Consider the following 20,853-nt stretch of genomic DNA (forward strand, 5'->3'; position numbering starts at 1 on the left):
TCAAACCTTCGACTGAGCTAATTCTATTGATGCAGGACAAGTCCCGTTCGTTACCTGCATACGTTAGGCGAGGGTCCATCACGTCATGGCTACCTGGCTTCTAAAGTTAACTTTAAGTAGAAGATGTGATTATGATATCTTATTTCTTGCACCCAAATCAAACGTATAGCCACTCAGTGAGTTATTTCTTTTATATTTTCACTTTTATACACTATATCAATGGTTCACTCATCATACTTTTGTTTCCTTTATATTTGATCACCATACAATTTTTTCTCTGAAAAAAAAAAAAAAGATAATGTGCAAACAACCGCCTCAATCAGAACGAGTTTGGGTAGCTAATACCGGCGTATTTGCATTTTGAATTACTTCGCTAGGTAGATTTTTTTATTTGGAAATACAACTATGTTGGTTGTTATAGACATTAGGTTTAGAAAAGTTTTTGAACTTCACATAAATTATTATGCAAAGTAAAAAAGACGTACTACTTTTTATTCTTTATTCTTTCAATCTTTTCTTTATTATTTCCATAAATTATGCTTGATTACTTATTTTACAAGAATCATATCCAAGGACAAGTACGTGAAATTGGTCATTCTATTTTATCTCTCTCATATATTTCAATAATAAAATTCAATTTTTTTCATGATGCAATGACCGGGAATTTCAAATCTTGAAATATCCTTCTATTCCTACATATATTTATGATATTCCTTTGTATTGTGTATTTTATCAACAAGATGTTTCCATGAAATACTTCGTATAATGTTGTTTCGCTTGAATTTTCACATGCGAAAGTTGGGGAACGTAAAAATATTTCTATGCAAGTAAATAGAGTCTGTCACGCCCGATCCTCAGCACGCACACATCCGTCTCACTTGGTCGATTTTATAATGCGATATCCAGGACAATGTATCGCCGACCCTTTCATTTTTAAGCACATGAAGCGTTAAAATCCCGAGACAATAAAACGATGGGATAGAAAAGCAGGGCCATATTTTTCATATTGAAATTTATAACCAAACTTTTATACAAAACACAAACCACTTCAAAACCATTCACATCAAAATGAAGATCTCAAAAGAAGATAAACTCTCAACCATCCGGGCCGTACTCAAGGCCCTCTCAGATTGCCTTCTTCCTCCAAAAATCTTTCTCCCTTAAGATTCCCTCCGAGTCCTCCTTCTCGGATTCCTCCTTCTCGGCTCTTCGGCGAGGTCCCGAAATGGTTTTCCCCAAACGGGATGAGACTACGTCTCGCCGAGTTTACCCCACTAAGCCCGATTAGTAAACTATTATACTACAGGCTGCCTAAACACGCACAGGGCAGAGGACTTACCTTGGCCTCATATCTCACCTGCAAGTCAGTACAATTCACAATAAACAGCCATTTGCTTCAAACAAATCGAACTAGTCGATTACATGTCATACAATTCAATCCCCACTGAGGAGTATCTAAAAGCGAGGCCACGTGCATTCTCTAGGACGACATTCCAAGTCTCCGAGTCACGTGCCTCAACCTTGGGCCCACGTGCATTCTCTAAGGCGACCTCTTCGCCAGGTGGTACATCAAGCCACCGAGCCACGTGTCCTTTTACGATGCCCGGGCCCACGTGCATTCTCTAAGGTACTCGCACCAAAGTGACGCATCGATCACCGAGCCACGTGCCCTTTCGATGCCATTCGAATACTGGACCCACGTGCATTCTCTAAGGTACTTTCGCTACCAAAGTGACGCATCGATCACCGAGCCACGTGTCCTTTTAGATGCACAGGCTCACGTGCATTCTCTAAGGTACTCGCTTACCAAAGTGACGCATCGGATCACCGAGCCACGTGCCCTTTTAGATGCCAAACTCGTCACCGAGCCACGTGCATTCTCGGGACGACATACCGAGTCTCCGAGCCACGTGCATTCTCTCAGGCGACCTCTTCGCCAAGGTGACATATTCAACCACTGAACTCACGTGCATTTTCCAGGTGATATTCCAATTCACCGAGCCCAAGTGTCCTCTTTCAAGAGATTACCAATCTACTTTCAATACCGACAACCAATGGCCAACGATTTCTCAATCAAATAATTAAATCAACTCAACAAAGCATTATAAATGCTGAATAACATACTTGGCCAATCACCAATCAATAATTCAATCTCAATCGATTCCAATCAAATTAGGGTAAATCCCTAAACCATCACAATTTATTCAATTTCATACAACGTAGAGCTCAAATAAATAAATGAACTGCGCCACGACGATCAACACGAGATTTCGGTCGTGGGCCATCAAAATCTTAATTTCCGAAAAATAATTAATTAATAAATATTAAAAATTCAATTTAGTACAAAATAAAGCCCGATTAAATAAACGGACTTCACCACGGTCATCGGCATAATTTTCCGGTTCCAGGCCATCTCGGTTGAATTTCCGGAAAATAAATAATTATTTAATTTAATTCCGAAAATTAATATTTAAATACAAAAAAATCCACTTAGGCCCGAAAAGCCTAATTGGAGCCCACTAAGGGTGGGAAAAATCGAGGCACTTCCAATAATTAGTAGACCACGTCTACTTGTTAATTGCACAATCAAATTATCTAAATCACATCACAATTGACTAATAATTGCTAATTTATTTAAATCTAACAACCTAAACATAATTAATTAAATCTAAACCAACCTTAAGCATAATTAGCCAACTAATCCAAGATTAGTGAGATTACTCACCAAATCGCGCGCAAAATCGGATCAATCCGACGGCGGCGACGCGAGAACGATTCTTCCCAGCACCGCTCGGGTTCGGGGGCCGGGAACGGCCCAAAACGGGCCCGAACCACTGGGAAAACCCATTTCGTGGGTTTCGCCTTGGCAGTCGGAGCGATCCGGCGGCCAAAACGGCGAGGGAAGGCGGCGGAAGGCGAGGGGGTCGCGGGGAGGTCCGGCGGGGCCTTGGCGGTGGCGGAGGTGGCGGACGGTGGCTAGTCGGTGCGAAAAGAATCGGGTTGGCCGGATCGCGCGGAGGAGGAGCGGCAACAGCGACTGGGACGGCGGGGATCGGCTGACGGCGCACGGGTGCGGGCGGCGGTGCGGCGGCGGGGCGAGCGGCGGCGGTTCTCGGCGAGCCGCGATCTCCGAGCTCTGTTCGCACGCAAGAAAAGAAGGAGAAGAAAAGTGAGTTCATCGTGAGGGGGAAGAAAGAAGAGAGAGAGAGAGAGAAGAGAGAAGATAAGCTTGGACTAGTCAAAGGGAAGAGAGAGAAAAGGTGGGCGGTGGGGAGTCGCACGAAGGGGAAGGGAAAAAGGGGGAAAGGAGAGAGAAGATAGAGAAAAAGGAGAGAGAAAAAAAGAAATAAATAATATCATTATTCCACTTTTCCTTTTCTCTTTCCCTTTCCCTTTCTATTTTCTTTTGGTCTTCGATTTTTCCTCCGATAATTTCTTTCTTGAAATTTGGACTCGGCAATAAATTGATAGCGATGAGACGGTCTAAAAATGAATTGTGACACGTCCGAATATTCGATTCCCAAAACCGACTTAAATTTCATGATTAAAATCGACCAGGACGCGATTTTAGTCCAATCCAACCACTAGGTAGCTTTTAGGGATTTTACCGGTTATATCCCCTTAACGGCCTCACCAAATAGGTTAGCTAACTCGTGAGTGATCGGCTCGAGAAAAAGGACCATAGGCACGCCGACGATATGCACATTTCACTTTATCGAAATGGGGTCGAATTTCAGGATGTCACAACTCTTCCTCTTATAAAAATTTAGGTCCTCGAAATTTAAACCCTACACACTTTGCTCAAAAGGCGGGGTATAATTGTCTCATCGACTCTTCGATCTCCCAAGTCGCTCCTTCAATAATGTGGTGTTCTTGACCACTTTGACCAAATGAATGGTCTTTGCACGCTTGAAACTTGCTCTTTGCGATCGACAATCAGCGGAGCTTTTCACGTATGACACACGGTCATCCACGTCCAATTCCTCGAAATTGAGCACGTGGGTCGGGTCGAGCTCGCACTTCCTTAACCTCGACACGTGAAAGACGTCATGCACTTGCGCCAATCTTGGCGCAACGCAAGACGATACGCCAGGTTTCCGATTCTTTCAAAATCTCAAACGGACCTCGTACCTCGGACTCGGTTTACCTTTCTTACCAAAGCGCAAAGTTCCCCTCATTGGTGACACTTTCAAAAACGTGATCACCAACTTCGAATTCCAAAGACCTTCGACGCTTATCTCGCATAACTTTTCGCCCGCTCTGCGCCGTCTTTAATGTCGTCTCTCGATCACTTTGCCATGGCATCTACCGATTCGCCGAATCAACTCGGGCTGATATCTTTCTTTCTCCGACTTCATCCCAACACACTTTGGAGCCCCGTATGCTCGCCATACAACGCAGCTTCAAATGGAGCCATCTTGATGCTCTGCCGATAACCGTTGTTGCGGGCGAATTCCACCGGGATGAAACTAATCCTCCAAACTTCCTTTGAAGTCTATTACACATGCTCGGCATATCTTCAAGAGTCTCGGTGCCCTTTCGGATCGCCATCCGTCCGAGGATGATATTTTTATCTTGCATCAAGCTTTGTACCTAAAGCACTCGCAAGCTCTTCCAAAACAAAGCATAAATCTCGGGTCTCTATCGGATGTTATCGTAACCGCACTCCATGCATACGAACCACCCGACGCACATACAGTGCGCGTGTCTATCCGGACTCATGTCCTTTCGAACCGCAATGAAGTGAGCCGACTTTGTCACCGTCGACTACTACCCAAATCGAATCATTCCCCCTCGACTCCTTGGTAGTCCAGTCCACGAAGTCCATCGTGATATGCTCCCATTTCCACTCGGGATCGCGAGAGGTTACGGGAGTCCTCCGCCTTGCAATGCGGGCTTTGCCTTGCCGACAAGTCAAACACTTAGCCACATGCTTGGCGATGTCGCCTTCATACCGACCACCCGTAATGTTGACGCAGTTCGATACATTTTAGTGCTTCGGGATGAACGCGCCGAGTCGCTACGATGTGCTTCGAGATAAAATTTCTTCTCTAAGCTCAACATCGTCAGGTACAACCAAACGTCCTTGGAACCTTAAAGTCCCATCATCAGCAACTTGAAATTCAGCCTTTCTTTTATCGATATCCTCTTGAAGAATTCTCTGTACATCTGGATCTGTCGGTTGGAGTTCTTTAATTCGACTGACATCAGGTTCAATTCCGAGGGTGGCCATAAAACTTGAAAAGGTGGCCTACCTCAAATTTGAATTCCGAACCCGAGCTCTCGATCAAGTTCCACTCTTTAACCAAGATTTGCGCTATGAAGACTTCGACTCAATGCATCGGCGACCTTATTCGCCTTTCCGGGTGATATAGAATATCATAGTCATAATCCTTCAACAATTCCATCCATCGACGCTGTCTCATGCTCAACTCTTTCGAGAGAACAAATACTTGAGACTCGATGGTCCGTGAAGATCCAAACTTTTCCACACAAGTAAGTGCCTCCAAATCTTCAATGCAAATATGATGGCTGCGAGTTCTAAGTCATGCGTCGGGTAATTCAATTCATGAGGTCTCAACCGCTTAGGAAACGTATGCAACAACTCGCCATGTTGCACGCACGCAACCCAATCCCCGAATGACGCATCACTATAGATCTCGAATCCTCCAGGGGACGAGATGGATTCGTCAAAGACAAGTGCGGTAGTAAGCTTTTCCTTCAATTCTTGAAAACTACACTCGCACTTGTCTGTCCATATGAACTTTTCATTTTTCTTCGTGAGCTTTGTCAGAGGCGACGCTATCGACGAGAACCCTTTCACAAACCGTCTGTAATAACTCCGCTAAACCCGAAAACTTGATCTCATCACCGATGTCGTCTCGCCAATTGATCACGGCTTCATCTTGCTCGGGTCGACGGAGATTCTTTCCTCGAAATCGCATGACCTAAGAATGCAACACGAGTCAACCAAAACTCGCATTTGCTAAACTTAACATACAGCTGATGAGTTCTTAAGGTCTGAAGCACTAATCTCAGATGATTCTCATGCTCTTCGTTACTTCTCGAATAAACTAAGATATCATCAATGAACACAATCCAAACCGATCCAGATATTCCTTGAACATTCGATTGTCAAATCCATGACAAAGAATCGGAGTGTTCATCAAGCCAAACGATCTTACAAGTACTCTCGTAAAGACCATATCAAGTACGAACATCCGTCTTTCGTACAACCTCCTTCCCGGTTTAAATCGACGACTTCATAATCTCAAGTCAACCTTTAAAACATCGATACCCTTTGTAACTAGTCACACCATTCATTGATCTTTGGCAAAGAACACTTGTCCTTGATCTTCACTTAATTGAGTTGACGATGGTCGATGCACACTCGCCACAAACCATCTTTCTTCTTCTCACAAACAAACCGATGTTTCCCAAAGTGATGCACCGATATGCATGAATTCCTCATTCATCAATCTTCACATCTGCATCTTCAATTCTACCAATTCAGACAACAACAGCTGGTAAGAAGCCTTCAAAAGTGGCTCTATCCTGGTGCTATCTCAATTGCAATTTCAATATCTCTTTCTGGCGGCAACCCAAGCAATTCCTTTGGAACCGTCTTAGAAATTTTACGTATCACAAGTCACCTTCTTCCGATTCTATTTCTGTTGACACATCCACTACGGTGTCAAACCAATCTTGGCAACTTCCGTCTAACAAACGGATTGTCTTTAGCCAACGAGATTAATGAAATCGAAGATTCTTTTCGACTCTTAATAATCTTGCTATTTTCGCAAACTAATAGACTAAACTGGATTATTCCATGACCATGATTCCTTATCACAATATGCTTTATCAACTCATTATTCATGTGGCGTCAAACTCACACCTCAGCAACTAGTCAAGCACAACTATTGCTAATGATTTCTCCTCTGTCACTTTTACTTCAACAATTTAAGTTCTATCAACTCAAAGACAAAAACTCGCTTACATTACTCGATAAAATCACCTCCAATACATTCTTTCTCTAATCGGTGCAAGATCAATTCTACTCCCATTCCTTTCGCCATCCTAGTGACGTTCTGGCCGCAGTAGCGATGCCTATGCTACCTTAGACTTCCACTGACAATCCTTCGCCTGATGGCCATGCCGGTCATCATCACAACAGGTTCTAGTCATACTCGGACACTTTGGATTTATCCATACTTCCTTCTACAATTTCGACACCTATCGGTGCATCTTTTATCTTCTATTAGGCGAAAGCATGCACTCTTTCGGTTGCCCCATCATTCTCGCTAGGATCACTCCCGACCGGATATCCCCGTTGGCTATACTCCAAACAATTTCGCATCTTAGGAAGGATGTAAGACCGATCTCCTTCATCACGTAGAAAACAACTCCCGATCTATTCAGTCAAAGCCGACTTGATTACCCCACTCTTCCTCGTGAGTGGAATAGAATACCTTTCTTTCAACTTCGGTCTTTTCCCTGACCGGTTTCCATTTCTGCCTGAATTGGATCTATACCTCGGTTCGAATGCAATGACTCGCTCCCGGATCACATCTCCACTCTGGATCTCGGGAGAAGCAACAAGCTGCCGATAGCGATAGCGATAACAACAACAACGGCTTGATCCGAGCCTTTGGCTCATCCGGCTTCCAAGGAACACTAGCACCGAACGATCCTATCGAACTTAGGATCATTCGGCCGCTACACTAGTACCAACTTGCGGTGGTACTTTTACACTCGGGCGCGAGTCAACACTCGCCCACAGCCACCTCAGTGTACCGACCTTTGTCAGTGCATTATCCCGAGTCACAGAGGACATTGTCCTCTTACTAGGGAGTTCTCGGCTCCGCTCGCTCATGGTTCGGTCTTTACACCGAAACCCGTCTTCCAAATCCACACCGGATTAGAAGATGAGCGATCCACACACAACAAACAATTCTAGCATTCGGCTAGCACAGACATGCATTGGCATGAATTTAAAGGCCATCCTACTAACTATCCCATGGTCAACGCTCCTTATCACTCCAATCTTCAACCTCGCTCTGATACCACTTAAAGGGGATGTCACGCCCCGATCCTCGAGGCACGCACACATCCGTCTCACTTTGTCGATTTTATAATGCGATATCCAGGACAAATGTATGGCCCTTTCATTTTTAAGCACATGCGGAAGCGGTTAAAATCCCAGACAATAAAACGATGGGATAGAAAAGCGGGGCCATATTTTCATATTGAAATTTATAACCAAACTTTTATACAAAAACACAAACCACTTCAAAACCATTCACATCAAAATGAAGATCTCAAAAGAAGATAAACTCTCAACCATCAGGGCCGTACTCAAGGCCCTCTCGGATTGCCTTCTTCCTCCAAAATCTTTCTCCTTAAGATTCCCCTCCGAGTCCTCCTTCTCGGATTCCTCCTTCTCGGCTCTTCGGCGAGGTCCCGAAATGGTTTTCCCCAAACTGGGATGAGACTACGTCTCGGCGAGTTCTACCCCACTAAGCCCGATTAGTAAACTATTATACTACGAGCCGCCTAAACACGCACGGGCGGAGGACTTACCTTGGCCTCATATCTCACCGCAAGTGGACAATTCACAATAAATGCCCATTTGCTTCAAACAAATCGAACTAGTCGATTACATGTCATACAATTCAATCCCCACCGAGGAGTATCTAAAAGCGAGGCCACGTGCATTCTCTAGGACGACATTCCAAGTCTCCAGTCACGTGCCTCGAACCGGGCCCACGTGCATTCTCTAAGGCGACCTCTTCGCCAAGGTGGTACATCAAGCCACCGAGCCACGTGTCCTTTTACGATGCCAGGGCCCACGTGCATTCTCTAAGGTACTCGCTACCAAAGTGACGCATCGATCACCGAGCCACGTGCCCTTTCGGATGCCATTCGACACTTTGGACCCACGTGCATTCTCTAAGGTACTCGCTACCAAAGTGACGCATCGATCACCGAGCCACGTGTCCTTTTAGATGCCTGGGCTCACGTGCATTCTCTAAGGTACTCGCCACAAAGTGACGCATCGATCACCGAGCCACGTGCCCTTTTAGATGCCAAACTCGTCACCGAGCCACGTGCATTCTCCAGACGACATACAGGAGTCCGAGCCACGTGCATTCTCTCGGGCGACCTCTTCGCCAAGGTGACATATTCAACCACCGAACTCACGTGCATTTTCCGGGTGATATTCCATTCAGGGCCCGAGTGTCCTCTTTCAAGAGATTACCAATCTACTTTCAATACCGACAACCAATGGCCAACGATTTCTCAATCAAATAATTAAATCAACTCAACAAAGCATTATAAATGCTGAATAACATACTTGGCCAATCACCAATCAATAATTCAATCTCAATCGATTCCAATCAAATTAGGGTAAATCCCTGTGAAAACCATCACAATTTATTCAATTTCATACAACGTAGAGCTCGAATAAATAAATGAACTGGCGCCACGACGATCAACACGAGATTTCGGTCGTGGGCCATCAAAATCTTAATTTAGAAAAATAATTAATTAATAAATATTAAAAATTCAATTTAGTACAAAATAAAGCCCGATTAAATAAACGGACTTCACCACGGTCATCAGCATAATTTTCCGGTTCAGCCATTCAGTTGAATTTCCGGAAAATAAATAATTATTTAATTTAATTGAAAATTAATATTTAAATACAAAAAAATCCACTTAGGCCCGAAAAGCCTAATGGAGCCCACTAAGGGTCGGGAAAAATCCCGAGGCACTTCCAATAATTAGTAGACCACGTCTACTTGTTAATTGCACAATCAAATTATCTAAATCACATCACAATTGACTAATAATTGCTAATTTATTTAAATCTAACAACCTAAACATAATTAATTAAATCTAAACCAACCTTAAGCATAATTAGCCAACTAATCCAAGATTAGTGAGATTACTCACCAAATCGCGCGCAAATCGGATCAATCCGACGGCGGCGACGCGAGGAACGATTCTTCCCAAAGCACCGCTCGGGTTCGGGGCTGGGAAACGGCCCAAACGGGCCCGAACCAGCTGAAACCCATTTCGTGGGTTTCTGCCCTTGGCTGGTCGGAGCAGATCCGGCGGCCAAAACGGCGAGGGAAGGCCGGCGGAAGGCGAGGGGGTCGCGGGGGAGGTCCGGCGGGGCTTGGCGGTGGCCGGAGGTGGCCGGACGGTGGCTAGTCGGTGCGGAACAGCAACTGGGTTGGCTGGATCGCGCGGAGGGAGGAGCGGCAGCGAGCGACGGACGGCGGGACGGCGACGGGCGCACGGGTGCGGGCGGCGGTGCGGCGGCGGGACGAGCGGCGAGCGGTTCTCGGCGAGCTGCGATCTCCGAGCTCCTGGTTCGCACGCGAAGAAAAGAAGGAGAAGAAAAGCTGGTTCTGTCGTGAGGGGGAAGAAAGAAGAGAGAGGAGAGAGAGAAGAGAGAAGATAAGCTTGGACTAGTCAAAGGGAAGAGAGAGAAAAGGTGGGCGGTGGGGGAGTCGCACGAAGGGGAAGGGAAAAGGGGGAAAGGAGAGAGAAGATAGAGAGAAAAAGGGAGAGAGAGAAAAAGAAATAAATAATATCATTATTCCACTTTTCCTTTTCTCTTTCCCTTTCCCTTTCTATTTTCTTTTGGTCTTCGATTTTTCCTCCGATAATTTCTTTTGAAATTTCGGATTTAGCGATAAATTGATAGACGATGAGACGGTCCTAAAAATGAATTGTGACACGTCCGAATATTCGATTCCCAAAACCGACTTAAATTTCATGATTAAAATCGACCAGGACGCGATTTTAGTCCAATCCAACCAATTAGGTAGCTTTTAGGGATTTTACGCGGTTATATCCCTTAACGGCCTCACCCAATAGGTTAGCTAACTCGTGAGTGATCGCCAGAGAGAAAAGGACCATAGGCACGCCGACGATATGCACATTTCACTTTATCGAAATGGGGTCGAATTTCGAGGATGTCGCGAGTCATTTTGTAATAAAATAGAGAAGCGGTTTCTAAAACAGAGGAACACCACCTCCTTTTTGTATACTAGACTACTAGTAAATATGACAAGCATATACACATACAAATGAAGTAGAAACAAGAAGGTCTATATAAATAAATGCTCACCTCAAGCCGATTTGGCAATTTGCTCATATGAAGTCCCACTAATTTCTTAGGACCCGAGGAAAATTCTGAAATCTGGCGAGCACATCCGGGCCATTCAAACCATCTAAGCGCATTAGGAAGGTATATAGGATCTTGGAAAGGATCATGCACATTGCGCAAGATGAGCAATCTCAACCTTCTCATTTTTGTAAAAGCATCAGGATGGATGCACATCTCTGTTGGCTTAGATTGTTCCAACACTATGGCTTTTACAGCACAATCTCCCTATTTATACAAGACTATTTTAGATTATGCATTTTCAGTAATCAAAGTCAAAGATAAGGAGTTCTATTTTGATTGTATCTACAAGTCTTACCATGTCACATGATAGAACACCAAGAACATCTTCATACAGCCATAGTCTACTGCGTTTCCCTGGATCATCGCGGCATTCTTGGTTCACAATATCCGTACCCATCAATTGAATCAAATCATGCACTTGTAGGATGTTATGCTCAATGCTTATCAAGGACATCTCAATGAGAATTTCTAATCCTATTGCTACCTCAAAATCGCAACTATCGAGAACTTTCTTTGTATACTCACTATCCCATCCTTTAAAGAAGCAAGCAATGTGGAGAAAAACCTCTCTCTCATTTTCCTCTAGTCCATCATAACTTATTTTGAGCACATCATTAATGGTTTTGTCAGGAATTCTAGAAAGCTTATTTAGCATACTTTCCCATGCATGCTCTGTTCTACCACGTAAGAAAGAGCCCAACACCTCAAGTGCTAAAGGAAGGTCTTTAGCATGATGTAGAACACTATCCATTAGATCTGTCCTGATTTTTAATTTTTGTTGTGTCAAAAAAGAATGCTTTCTAAGTAGCTCACAAGCTGCACCATCATCTAGTTCTTTAACTTCATACACATGATCTAGATCTATCCCGTGACTAGTTAGCAAATGTTTATTTCTTGTAGTAACAATGATCCTACTCCCATTACCAAACCACTTTTGTTCTCCTGCTAAAGCATATAACTGGCGTAGGTCATCCACATCATCTAATATAAGGAGAACTTTTTTGTGACGAAGTCTATCTTGTACTAGATTAATACCTCTATCGACACTTGACACTACTAATCCTTCTTTCAGTGATAATATCTCGGATAGTAATTTTTCTTGCAAAGTAACCAAATCCTTGCAATCTTTTGAAGCTTCTCGAACATTCGCCAAAAAACATGAATTCCCAAATTGTCTGAAAATATCATTATAAACGGCTTTAAATAAAGTCGTCTTTCCTATGCCTCCCTTGCCCCATAATCCCACCATGAGAACATCATCATTAGACTGAAGGTTCAACATCGATTTTAGCTTAACCACTCGAGAAGCTAACCCAACAAGATGCTTGGCAACATGTAAAGGTTTTTGGTCCAGGTGAGTGGAGATTTCCGTCACAATTCTTTGTATAAGCTCCGACTCATCTCTAACAAAGAGGGAAAAAGAAGTTGAGGCGTCATTTTTAGCAATTTGAATAAGCAAATAATGAGCAATTGGTAGCCAGCAATGACAAAGCAGTTCATCACTTTTTCAGATAACCACAGCCGAAACAAATGTGTTCCTACCGAGACATATTACAACTCTAAGAGTTCCATACCAATCCAAACAAGGTCAGGTTCCACTTTTAGTCATTCACGTGATTCATGTCCTTTGGATCTATACATGACATTTACTTATTTTTCCTTTTGAACCGTTATATGTGATTTAGTTATACACTTTTTTTTTTGTCCGAAAGTTCCACACTTATTTAAAAAAGAGCTATTTAGGACTTTGAGGTGGTTAAGATTTCGATTAAAAAACTATCAAAATACCCCAAAGCACTATGTCATTGCCTTACATGGCCTGGACACACTAATTATCATGTATCAACCATTGGCTAAATTTCATTTTCCTTCCAAAGCAATGGGGTAAGTGTAATAACACATACTTAACATTTTGTCCAATGATCGACCAAGTTTTAACATTTTATTTTGTTCAAATAAGTCAGTAAAAATTCCAGGCCATGAAGTCCTACTGTGAATTTTTTATTACGGGAGTAAGCCACGTCTATTCTATGGCTAGCCACATGTGATTTTTTGAACTCAAAATGCCACCGGTAATGAGTTTAGCACTCAGTCGACCAAAATCGGGAATCTGTATATCTCAATTTACCAAAATGAAACGTGAAGACCTCAATAGCCCACAGATAAAATGTCGAGAACATTTATTACACTCCAAGGAGAGCAAAAAGGATCCAGACGAAATAGTTATAGATCTTACGCCAATGAATTAGGACTGAACAAAAGCCAAAGGCAGAATACCATCGTTGGATGCCCGAAGATAGCTTTTTTTTTCCCCCAGTGCCGGTTAATTTTAATGAACATTGATTAGTGTCCAAAAACAATAGTGAAAAATAGATCTGTGACTTTTTCTTTCACATAACTTGTTAAAACTTACTGACAGTTTTATGAAATCACTAACTTTTTTTATAAATTTGCAAATTATTCCAATTTCGTACTAACTTACCAAATTTGATTTGCGTAACTTACTGCCTTGAATTTACTAAATTTTATATGAAATTACCATCATAAAACTTACCATCTTTGATCATATTAAATAATTACCTACTAGTTGTGGGTTGCCAACTTTCACTTAAACTTTGACCAGAAAAAAAATCTCACTTAAGCTACTTACTAATATTCACTTGTTCTTTTAATTTGCCAACTTTTCTATTGGGTTACAAGATCTTACTGGAGTTACTAACTCATTTTAGAAATTGTCAACTTAATTAGAGCAACTTACCAGTTTTTCTTCGATTAAGTTACCAACTAATTTTAGATTAGCAATTCTCATTTAAGTTACTTACCAAGCTTAATTTTCTTTTAAAGATTTTTTTATCTTTTACCAAAGTTTATTTATCTTTCTTAGCTATGCTTAGACTCACCAATTCTTTTACAAAATTACTAAATTTAACTTAAGCAACTTAAAAATTTTCAAGAATGATAAGATGAAGCTTCTATACATATACTTACAATAATGTGTGCATCAATTTATTTATTGAAAACAATCTTTATACTTACTTGTAAAAAAAAAAAATTAGTTTCTTACATAGAATATTGACTCCACTCTACTTACCCATCATTCAAATGCCACCCTGATAAGTTACCGGCATCGAAAAGAGCTTTCTTCCATCTCTTCACTTTCTTTGAATCCTTCTCAGATTTGGACTCGTGCTTAGCCAAAGCTCTCCGATAACTCTCTCTGCCCCCTCTCACTTCTTTTGGGTCCACTTTATAAAACACCGGTAGAACGGTAAGGCCCTTTTGCTCCTTGCACTCCATAATCTTTGACAACTCTTTCAAGCACCATGTTGAGGAAGTGTAGTCATCCGAAAAAACGATGACTGCAATGCATGATTCTTCGATGGCCTTCATAAGCATCAATATTTGGTCTCCCTTTTTCAATTCCTCGCTATCCCGGAAAGTGTATATTCCATTCCGGTGTAAAGCTTGATAGAGATGACTAACGAAGTTGTTACGCAGGTCTGTACCTCTGAAACTCAAGAAGACATCATAAATCGTTTTAGATTTTGATGAAGAAGCCATTTGATGGTGGAGTTTAGCAATCAACAACGACTATCAGCTGAAGATTTGAAACTGTAATTTCAGGCGGTTCGCTCACCACTTGATCTTCTTATTGATTTATTCTTATACTAGAGGAGAGGGATGACTATTTTCATGGTAGGGTCAACAAAGAAAAATATTAGAACTTTGGAAAATTACGGTGCTTAAGGATGGACTAAGATATCTAATAGGGGTGAACATATGGACTTATTTTCATTAAAAACACTTACCGTCATGTCATTCAGATTATCTTATCGGCACAATCTTCATTGTGGCCGACAAAAGTAAGGACTAGTATGGACCACTGTTGGCTCTAGTAGTCTCAATTATTGAACAAAGTGACGACAACTTAAGGGTGGTGGATTCTTTGTCAACAAAGAAAAATATTAGAACTTTTGAAAATTATGGTACTTAAGGATGGACTAAGATATCTAATAGATGTGAACATATGGACTTATTTCCGTTAAAAACACTTACCATCATGTCATTCGGATTATCTGATTGGCACAATCTTCTTTGTGGCCGACAAAAGTAAGGACTAGTATGGACCACTGTGGTTCTAGTAGTCTCAATTATTGCACAAAGTGACGACAACTTAAGGCTGGTGGATTCTTTGTCATATGGTTCACAGGCTCACCAAGCAAAAAATATAAAAGAAGGTTATAAACTCATTACACTTGTTCCATTTTAATTTTCTAAATCTTTCAATTTTTTCTATTGAGTCATAAATTTTTTCACATTTTACCAATTAAGTCCAACCATGTAATTTTAGTCGGAATTTATTGATGTAGACATCAGCTATTTATGTAGCACGCCCAAGCACGAACATGAACAATTTTTAATAATATCTTAACGTTTTTGCAAGTTTTTATTTTATTTTCTTCTTTTTACTTTTTTGTTCTCTTTTGCTTTTTTTTTCCCCTACTGCAGCTCACGAGGGTCATCAAGCCCTCACCAAAGTTGAGTCCTCACCAGCCACTGAGTGAGGCTAAGGGGGCTGCCGGAACCTCAACAGCTACAAGCGAGGGTTGCACGGCCCTCACTTGGTCTCGAATAGATATAGGCTAGGCCAACTTCATCAGCGGAGGGTGAAGGCGGTCTCACCTGCGGCCATGATGGCCTTATGGGCAAGGGTCACAGGCGAGGCCAGCCTTACCAGCTGCAAGCGAAGGCAGCCTCATTTGCGGCTGGGTTAGTGATCCTCGTCAACCACAAGTGATTGCATATTCAGGTAGTGTGTTCACCATTTGATCTTGTTGATTTATGCTTGCACTAGAGGACACAGATGCATGAATTTCTTTAGTTAGGGTCAACAAACAATAATATTAGATCTATTAATAATATTATAACTTTGGATGATGGTGCTTAAGGATGGACCAAGATACCTAGTATGTGTGAACACATTTGTCTTATTGACAAAAGTTTCTTTGTTTGATGTTAAATTTATTCTTAGATTTTAGATGAGTATGACATTCAACATAAGAAATTTTTTTAATTGATGTGCCGGCTCGAGGGAATGGCTTTACACCGCTTATAGTCTTCAATTTTCTGTTTCTTAAGTATTCGCTTTCATTAGGTTAGCTTTTGTTATAGACTCACTAATAAAACAATTTTGCTGGCTTCCTCGAATTGGCGTTCACAGGTTAAGTATATGATTGGTCTAACCCTCTTTCATTATTCTTTTATAATCATTAAGACCTAAAGGTCCATAAAACATCCGATAAGCACCCAATAGGTTAATGGCTATAGCAATTTGCACGCAGGAGGTCAATGGCTTTTATAACAATACGCTCGAGAGAAATAAAACTCGTTGTGCAAGTACATATATATGGATTCCAAACTTTGTGGGACGATAGGGTTTCTTGATATACTTTCATATGACTTCTACGTTGCATATAATCGATACATATTTATTAAATTGCATCATCCGTAACTTAATGTTATAGAAATAATGATTATTGTCACTTGTTGAGCCGTCATGTTTCTTAAGCTTTGTGAAAACAAGTTTTGACATTTGAATGATTTCATATGAATTTAATTTTTTTATAAAATGGTTGGTTTTCACTAAAGGCTTCGTCCTTCGTAGGACGACTGATCATTCTCTGTAATTCAAGTATAAATTTAGGGTATGATACATGTACTAAAATATTTTCGTGAAATAAAATTGAAAATTCATAATGGGCACTTAACTGCCGGCCTACCAAAAAAGAAGAGAAAACTAACATCCTCACATATTTTATGAAATGGTGGATTTTCACTGAAGGCTTCGTCCTTTATAGGACGGATGATCATCTATAGTTCAAGTATAAATTTAGGGTATGATACATATACTAAAATATTTTCGTGGAATAAAATTTAAAACTCATAATGGGCACTCAACTGCTGAACTACTAAAAAGAAGAGAAAACTAACATATTCATGCTTGTTGGCAGAGTTTTAAAATTTTAGCTTTAATTAAAAAGAACTTAACCTTTCCGTTTGTTCCTCCGTCTTTATCCACGTGGGCCACATGACCATGACATTATCAATACCCGCTTCGTCTCAGGGAGAAAGTCTTACATAAACTGGGTCTTTGTACCCCCAACATCATTTTATATTACCTAAAATGTCCGTGATGCACGGGAATTGAAGGACTAATTTCGGTTATTTTTCAAAATTAACAAAAACGTTAAAACTACACTATTTGTGCAAATATTTTTAGTAATTATTTACCTGAGTAATTATTTCAAGGATAAATTTGGCAAACTTATGTGTTAATTTCTAAAAATAGGCATTTTATTTCATCATTTCAAAATTGTCTAGATTATATATTGAAAAATTATGATGAAGAAATTATGTCACAAATCCGAGAAGAAGACGAGAAGAAAAGGAATATGGGAATTTCGTGTAATGAGGAAAATTGTATTTGCTTCATTGATTTCTAGATGTAATACAATGATGTATATATTACACAAGAGAATTCAATAAAAAAGTAAATAAATTCTTCTAATCTTTCCAATCCTAAAATAAGCACATCTCCTATCAATTACAATCAATACAAATCCTCAATCAGATCCCAGATCTTCAATCATATCTTCTTTCAACACTCTCTCTCAAGCTGGTGGCTTGTATATATCCAAGACGCTCGGCTGTTTAGAAGATATGTATGCTGTCTTTGACAAAGAGGTTTAGTGAAGATATCCGCATGCTGTTCTATGGTCATGATTCCTCTGGTTTCGATGATCCCTTCTTTGATCTTCTCTCAAGTAAAATGGCAATCAACTTCTATATGTTTTGTCCTTTCATGTAGTACAGGATTTGCCGCAAGCTTGAGTGCCGAATCATTATCACAGAAAAGTAATGTCGGACCTTTAACTTGTACCCCAAGGTCCAGAAGTAAGCCTCGTAGCCATACTATCTCACAAATAGTTTTTGCCATAGATCAATATTCAGCTTCTGCCGATGACAATGATACAGTGGATTGTTTCTTTGTCTTCCATGAAAGTAATGACTCCCCAAATTTGATGCAAAATCCAGTAATAGATCCTCCTACTCATGGGACATGTAGCATAGTCCGCATCACAATAGGTTGTCATCTCCATATTGCACTTTCTAGAGAGGAGTATCCCTAATCATGGACATCTCTTCAGATATTTCACCACTTTTAAGGCTGCATTCATGTGTGACTGCTTTGGACTATGCATGAATTGACTGAGAGTCTATACTGCATAGCAAATGTTTGGCCTAGTCATAGTGATATTTCCCAACAACTCTTTGATAGCTTGTCGAGTCCTTCAATAATGGATCATCAGAGGAGGACGTCCCAGCATCATAATCAATACTGGTCAACTTGGCATTCTGTTCAATAGGAATAATCGCCGATTTGCACCCTAATAATCCCGCTTATGAAATAATCTCCATCACAAATTTGATAATGCTAGTACGAGTACCTAGAGGGGGGTGAATAGGTTTATGAAAATTTTCTTGCAGTTTGCGCAATACTTAGACAGATGAAGGATTAAAAAATCAATCGTAAAAGGCGAGTAAAGGAAAGAGAATTAAACACGAGGTTTATAGTGGTTCGGCTTGATTCAAGCCTACGTCCCTCTTCTCGCACCGGGACGGCCGATTGGCTGGATTCCACTATGAACAAAGAGATGTTACAGTGTTGATCTTCCTTGATTTCTCGATGTAGATGATCTACTACACTCGCTCAAGGTATCACCAAGTACAAACACTCTCTGTGTATACAATTTCGCTCGAACTGTATCGACTAACAATCAAGGTTCTTCAGACTCTGAAATTTATCTATCGATCACACACTTAAAACAACTAGAACGTCTTCCTTTTATACTCCTTTATGCCATCATAGCCATTGGCACTTACCAAAGGAATTCCTCCAATCTACCCGTTGGACGGAATCAATTAAGAAGATCATCCGAGCTATTTAAGGAATCGATGATAGCCCATCAATCCCGTTCGCCCATACAATCGGGATTTTGGTTTCCAAGAATAGAACATTCCAAGAATGTTTCGTCGACCATCGAGATCTTCAATTGATCTTAGATAAGAATCAAAGAATCCGAAATGATTATCCAACCAAGGGATCTATTCCGGAGGATTGGATCAAATCCCCAACCATATACTTCGGCCGGATATCCTACGCCTTTGGATTAGAAAGACCTGTCGGTGAGAATAATCTTGAGTCTTGAGTCTTGAGTCTTGAGATTACAAAGTCTTGAGACTTTAAACCAATGATATCCAGACTAGGCGATAGAAATGTTTTGTCGGCTTCAAAATATTCGGAAAGATTTCTCCAACAATCTCCCCCTTTTTGATGGTGACAAAACTTTCTTGTAGATTTGAACAACTTTGACCGCAAAAACATTTCTCAAGCAATATGGCTAACTCATAAAGATTAATAAACAACCGGACTCTGCATCCACAGACAAATTGGTTAGTCTTTCATGAGTAATACCATATAACAATACTTAATATAAATGCAACCAAGTCAAGCATCAAAATCCTGACCATTCGAGTCTCACACCCAAGTTCAAGTTCTCAAGTCATACTCAAAAACATAACCACAAAAGTCAAAGTAGTCAAAGTTTTAAAATAATGTTTGTTCAAATTGGTTCTCCCCCTTTTTGTCATCATTTAAAAAGAGGGTGAGAAAGAGTCATGTCGCTTGGGAATGCGCACGATCTGGAATTCTCCCATTGACTGCACTACACCTTCTAGCCTCTTGAAATCCTCTCTTAGATGAGCTACCTCCTCTCCTTTGGCATTGGCTTGAATTTGCGAGCAAGGTCTTTCATCTTGTCCTCTAGGTGGTGAAGATGCTTGTCCAGCATTCTTCATGGCTTGAATTTCACATTCCGGTGCATATATTTGGCCACGCATTTCCAAAAGAATATCCATGATGCGATGAAAATCTGCAGAATTGTCTGTGTCTTTGGCTTGAGCTTTTTCGGATGGAGTAAGAGTATATGAAGGCGCTTACGTATAGTCTTGCAGATTTGGTGTCGACGTATCACCTTCTTCGGGCAATTGAGAAGCCCGAAATTCTTAAGGTCTGGCTGGAGATTGTCTTGGACCTTCACTATTTGCAGCATGAGGTGCAGACTTTACTTGCTCGCCAACTCCCCTGTCTCTAGGACATCCGAAGGGGAAGAGTGATGATCATGCTCTAGATTTCCCTTCTCTCATTCGGCAGATTTTTCTTTCTCTTTTCAGCTTCTTTCTCCTTCTCTCTCTCGCTCTTCTTCTTCTCTCTGGTTCTTCCGAAATTCTCTCGGTTGAGACACGACGTCGGGTTCTTGTCGGTGCTTGGATAGTAGGATCTTCATCCTCTTCATCTTCATCCTCTAGGATGAGAGATCTTTCTTCCTTTTGATGGGGCTCCAATGGCCTCCTTTCCTTTTCTCTTTGAAGCGGTGAATAGGAGATTTCACTCGAATTTCTCCATTACCTTGGAAAGTTCTTGCAGACGCATCTTCGTTAACATCTTCAAACCTACCACCATCTTATCACACGGTTGAACACAAAGAGATTGAGGCGGTTCAATATTCATGTGTCTGAAGATCTTTGTC

General features: G+C 41.1%; 1 protein-coding gene across 1 annotated transcript; it reads right to left on the reverse strand.

The window, feature by feature from the left end:
* Positions 1 to 11,027: 11,027 nt before the first annotated feature.
* LOC104446707 (disease resistance protein RUN1) lies at positions 11,028 to 14,948 on the reverse strand. The gene is made up of 3 exons (XM_039312357.1): positions 14,295 to 14,948; positions 11,499 to 12,606; positions 11,028 to 11,407 (listed from the first exon to the last, which is right to left on the reverse strand). Exons 1-3 carry the CDS (start codon positions 14,762 to 14,764, stop codon positions 11,063 to 11,065), a joined length of 1,923 nt encoding a protein of 640 aa, XP_039168291.1. The 5' UTR covers positions 14,765 to 14,948; the 3' UTR covers positions 11,028 to 11,062.
* Between the last annotated feature and the right edge of the window lie 5,905 nt (positions 14,949 to 20,853).

The sequence above is a fragment of the Eucalyptus grandis genome, chromosome 5 (assembly GCF_016545825.1).
Source record: "Eucalyptus grandis isolate ANBG69807.140 chromosome 5, ASM1654582v1, whole genome shotgun sequence".
Classification (NCBI taxonomy): domain Eukaryota; kingdom Viridiplantae; phylum Streptophyta; class Magnoliopsida; order Myrtales; family Myrtaceae; genus Eucalyptus; species Eucalyptus grandis.

What these genes read in the sequence shown, in the direction of transcription:
- LOC104446707 (XM_039312357.1), bottom strand. Translation starts at nt 14,764, where the DNA reads ATGGCTTCTTCATCAAAATCTAAAACGATTTATGATGTCTTCTTGAGT. An exon ending in GGGTGGCATTTGAATGATGG is followed by an intron (nt 12,607 to 14,294) that starts GTAAGTAGAGTG and finishes CCTCTTTGTTAG; the next exon opens with AGATGAGTCGGAGCTTATAC. An exon ending in GTGTTCTATCATGTGACATG is followed by an intron (nt 11,408 to 11,498) that starts GTAAGACTTGTA and finishes TTGTATAAATAG; the next exon opens with GGAGATTGTGCTGTAAAAGC.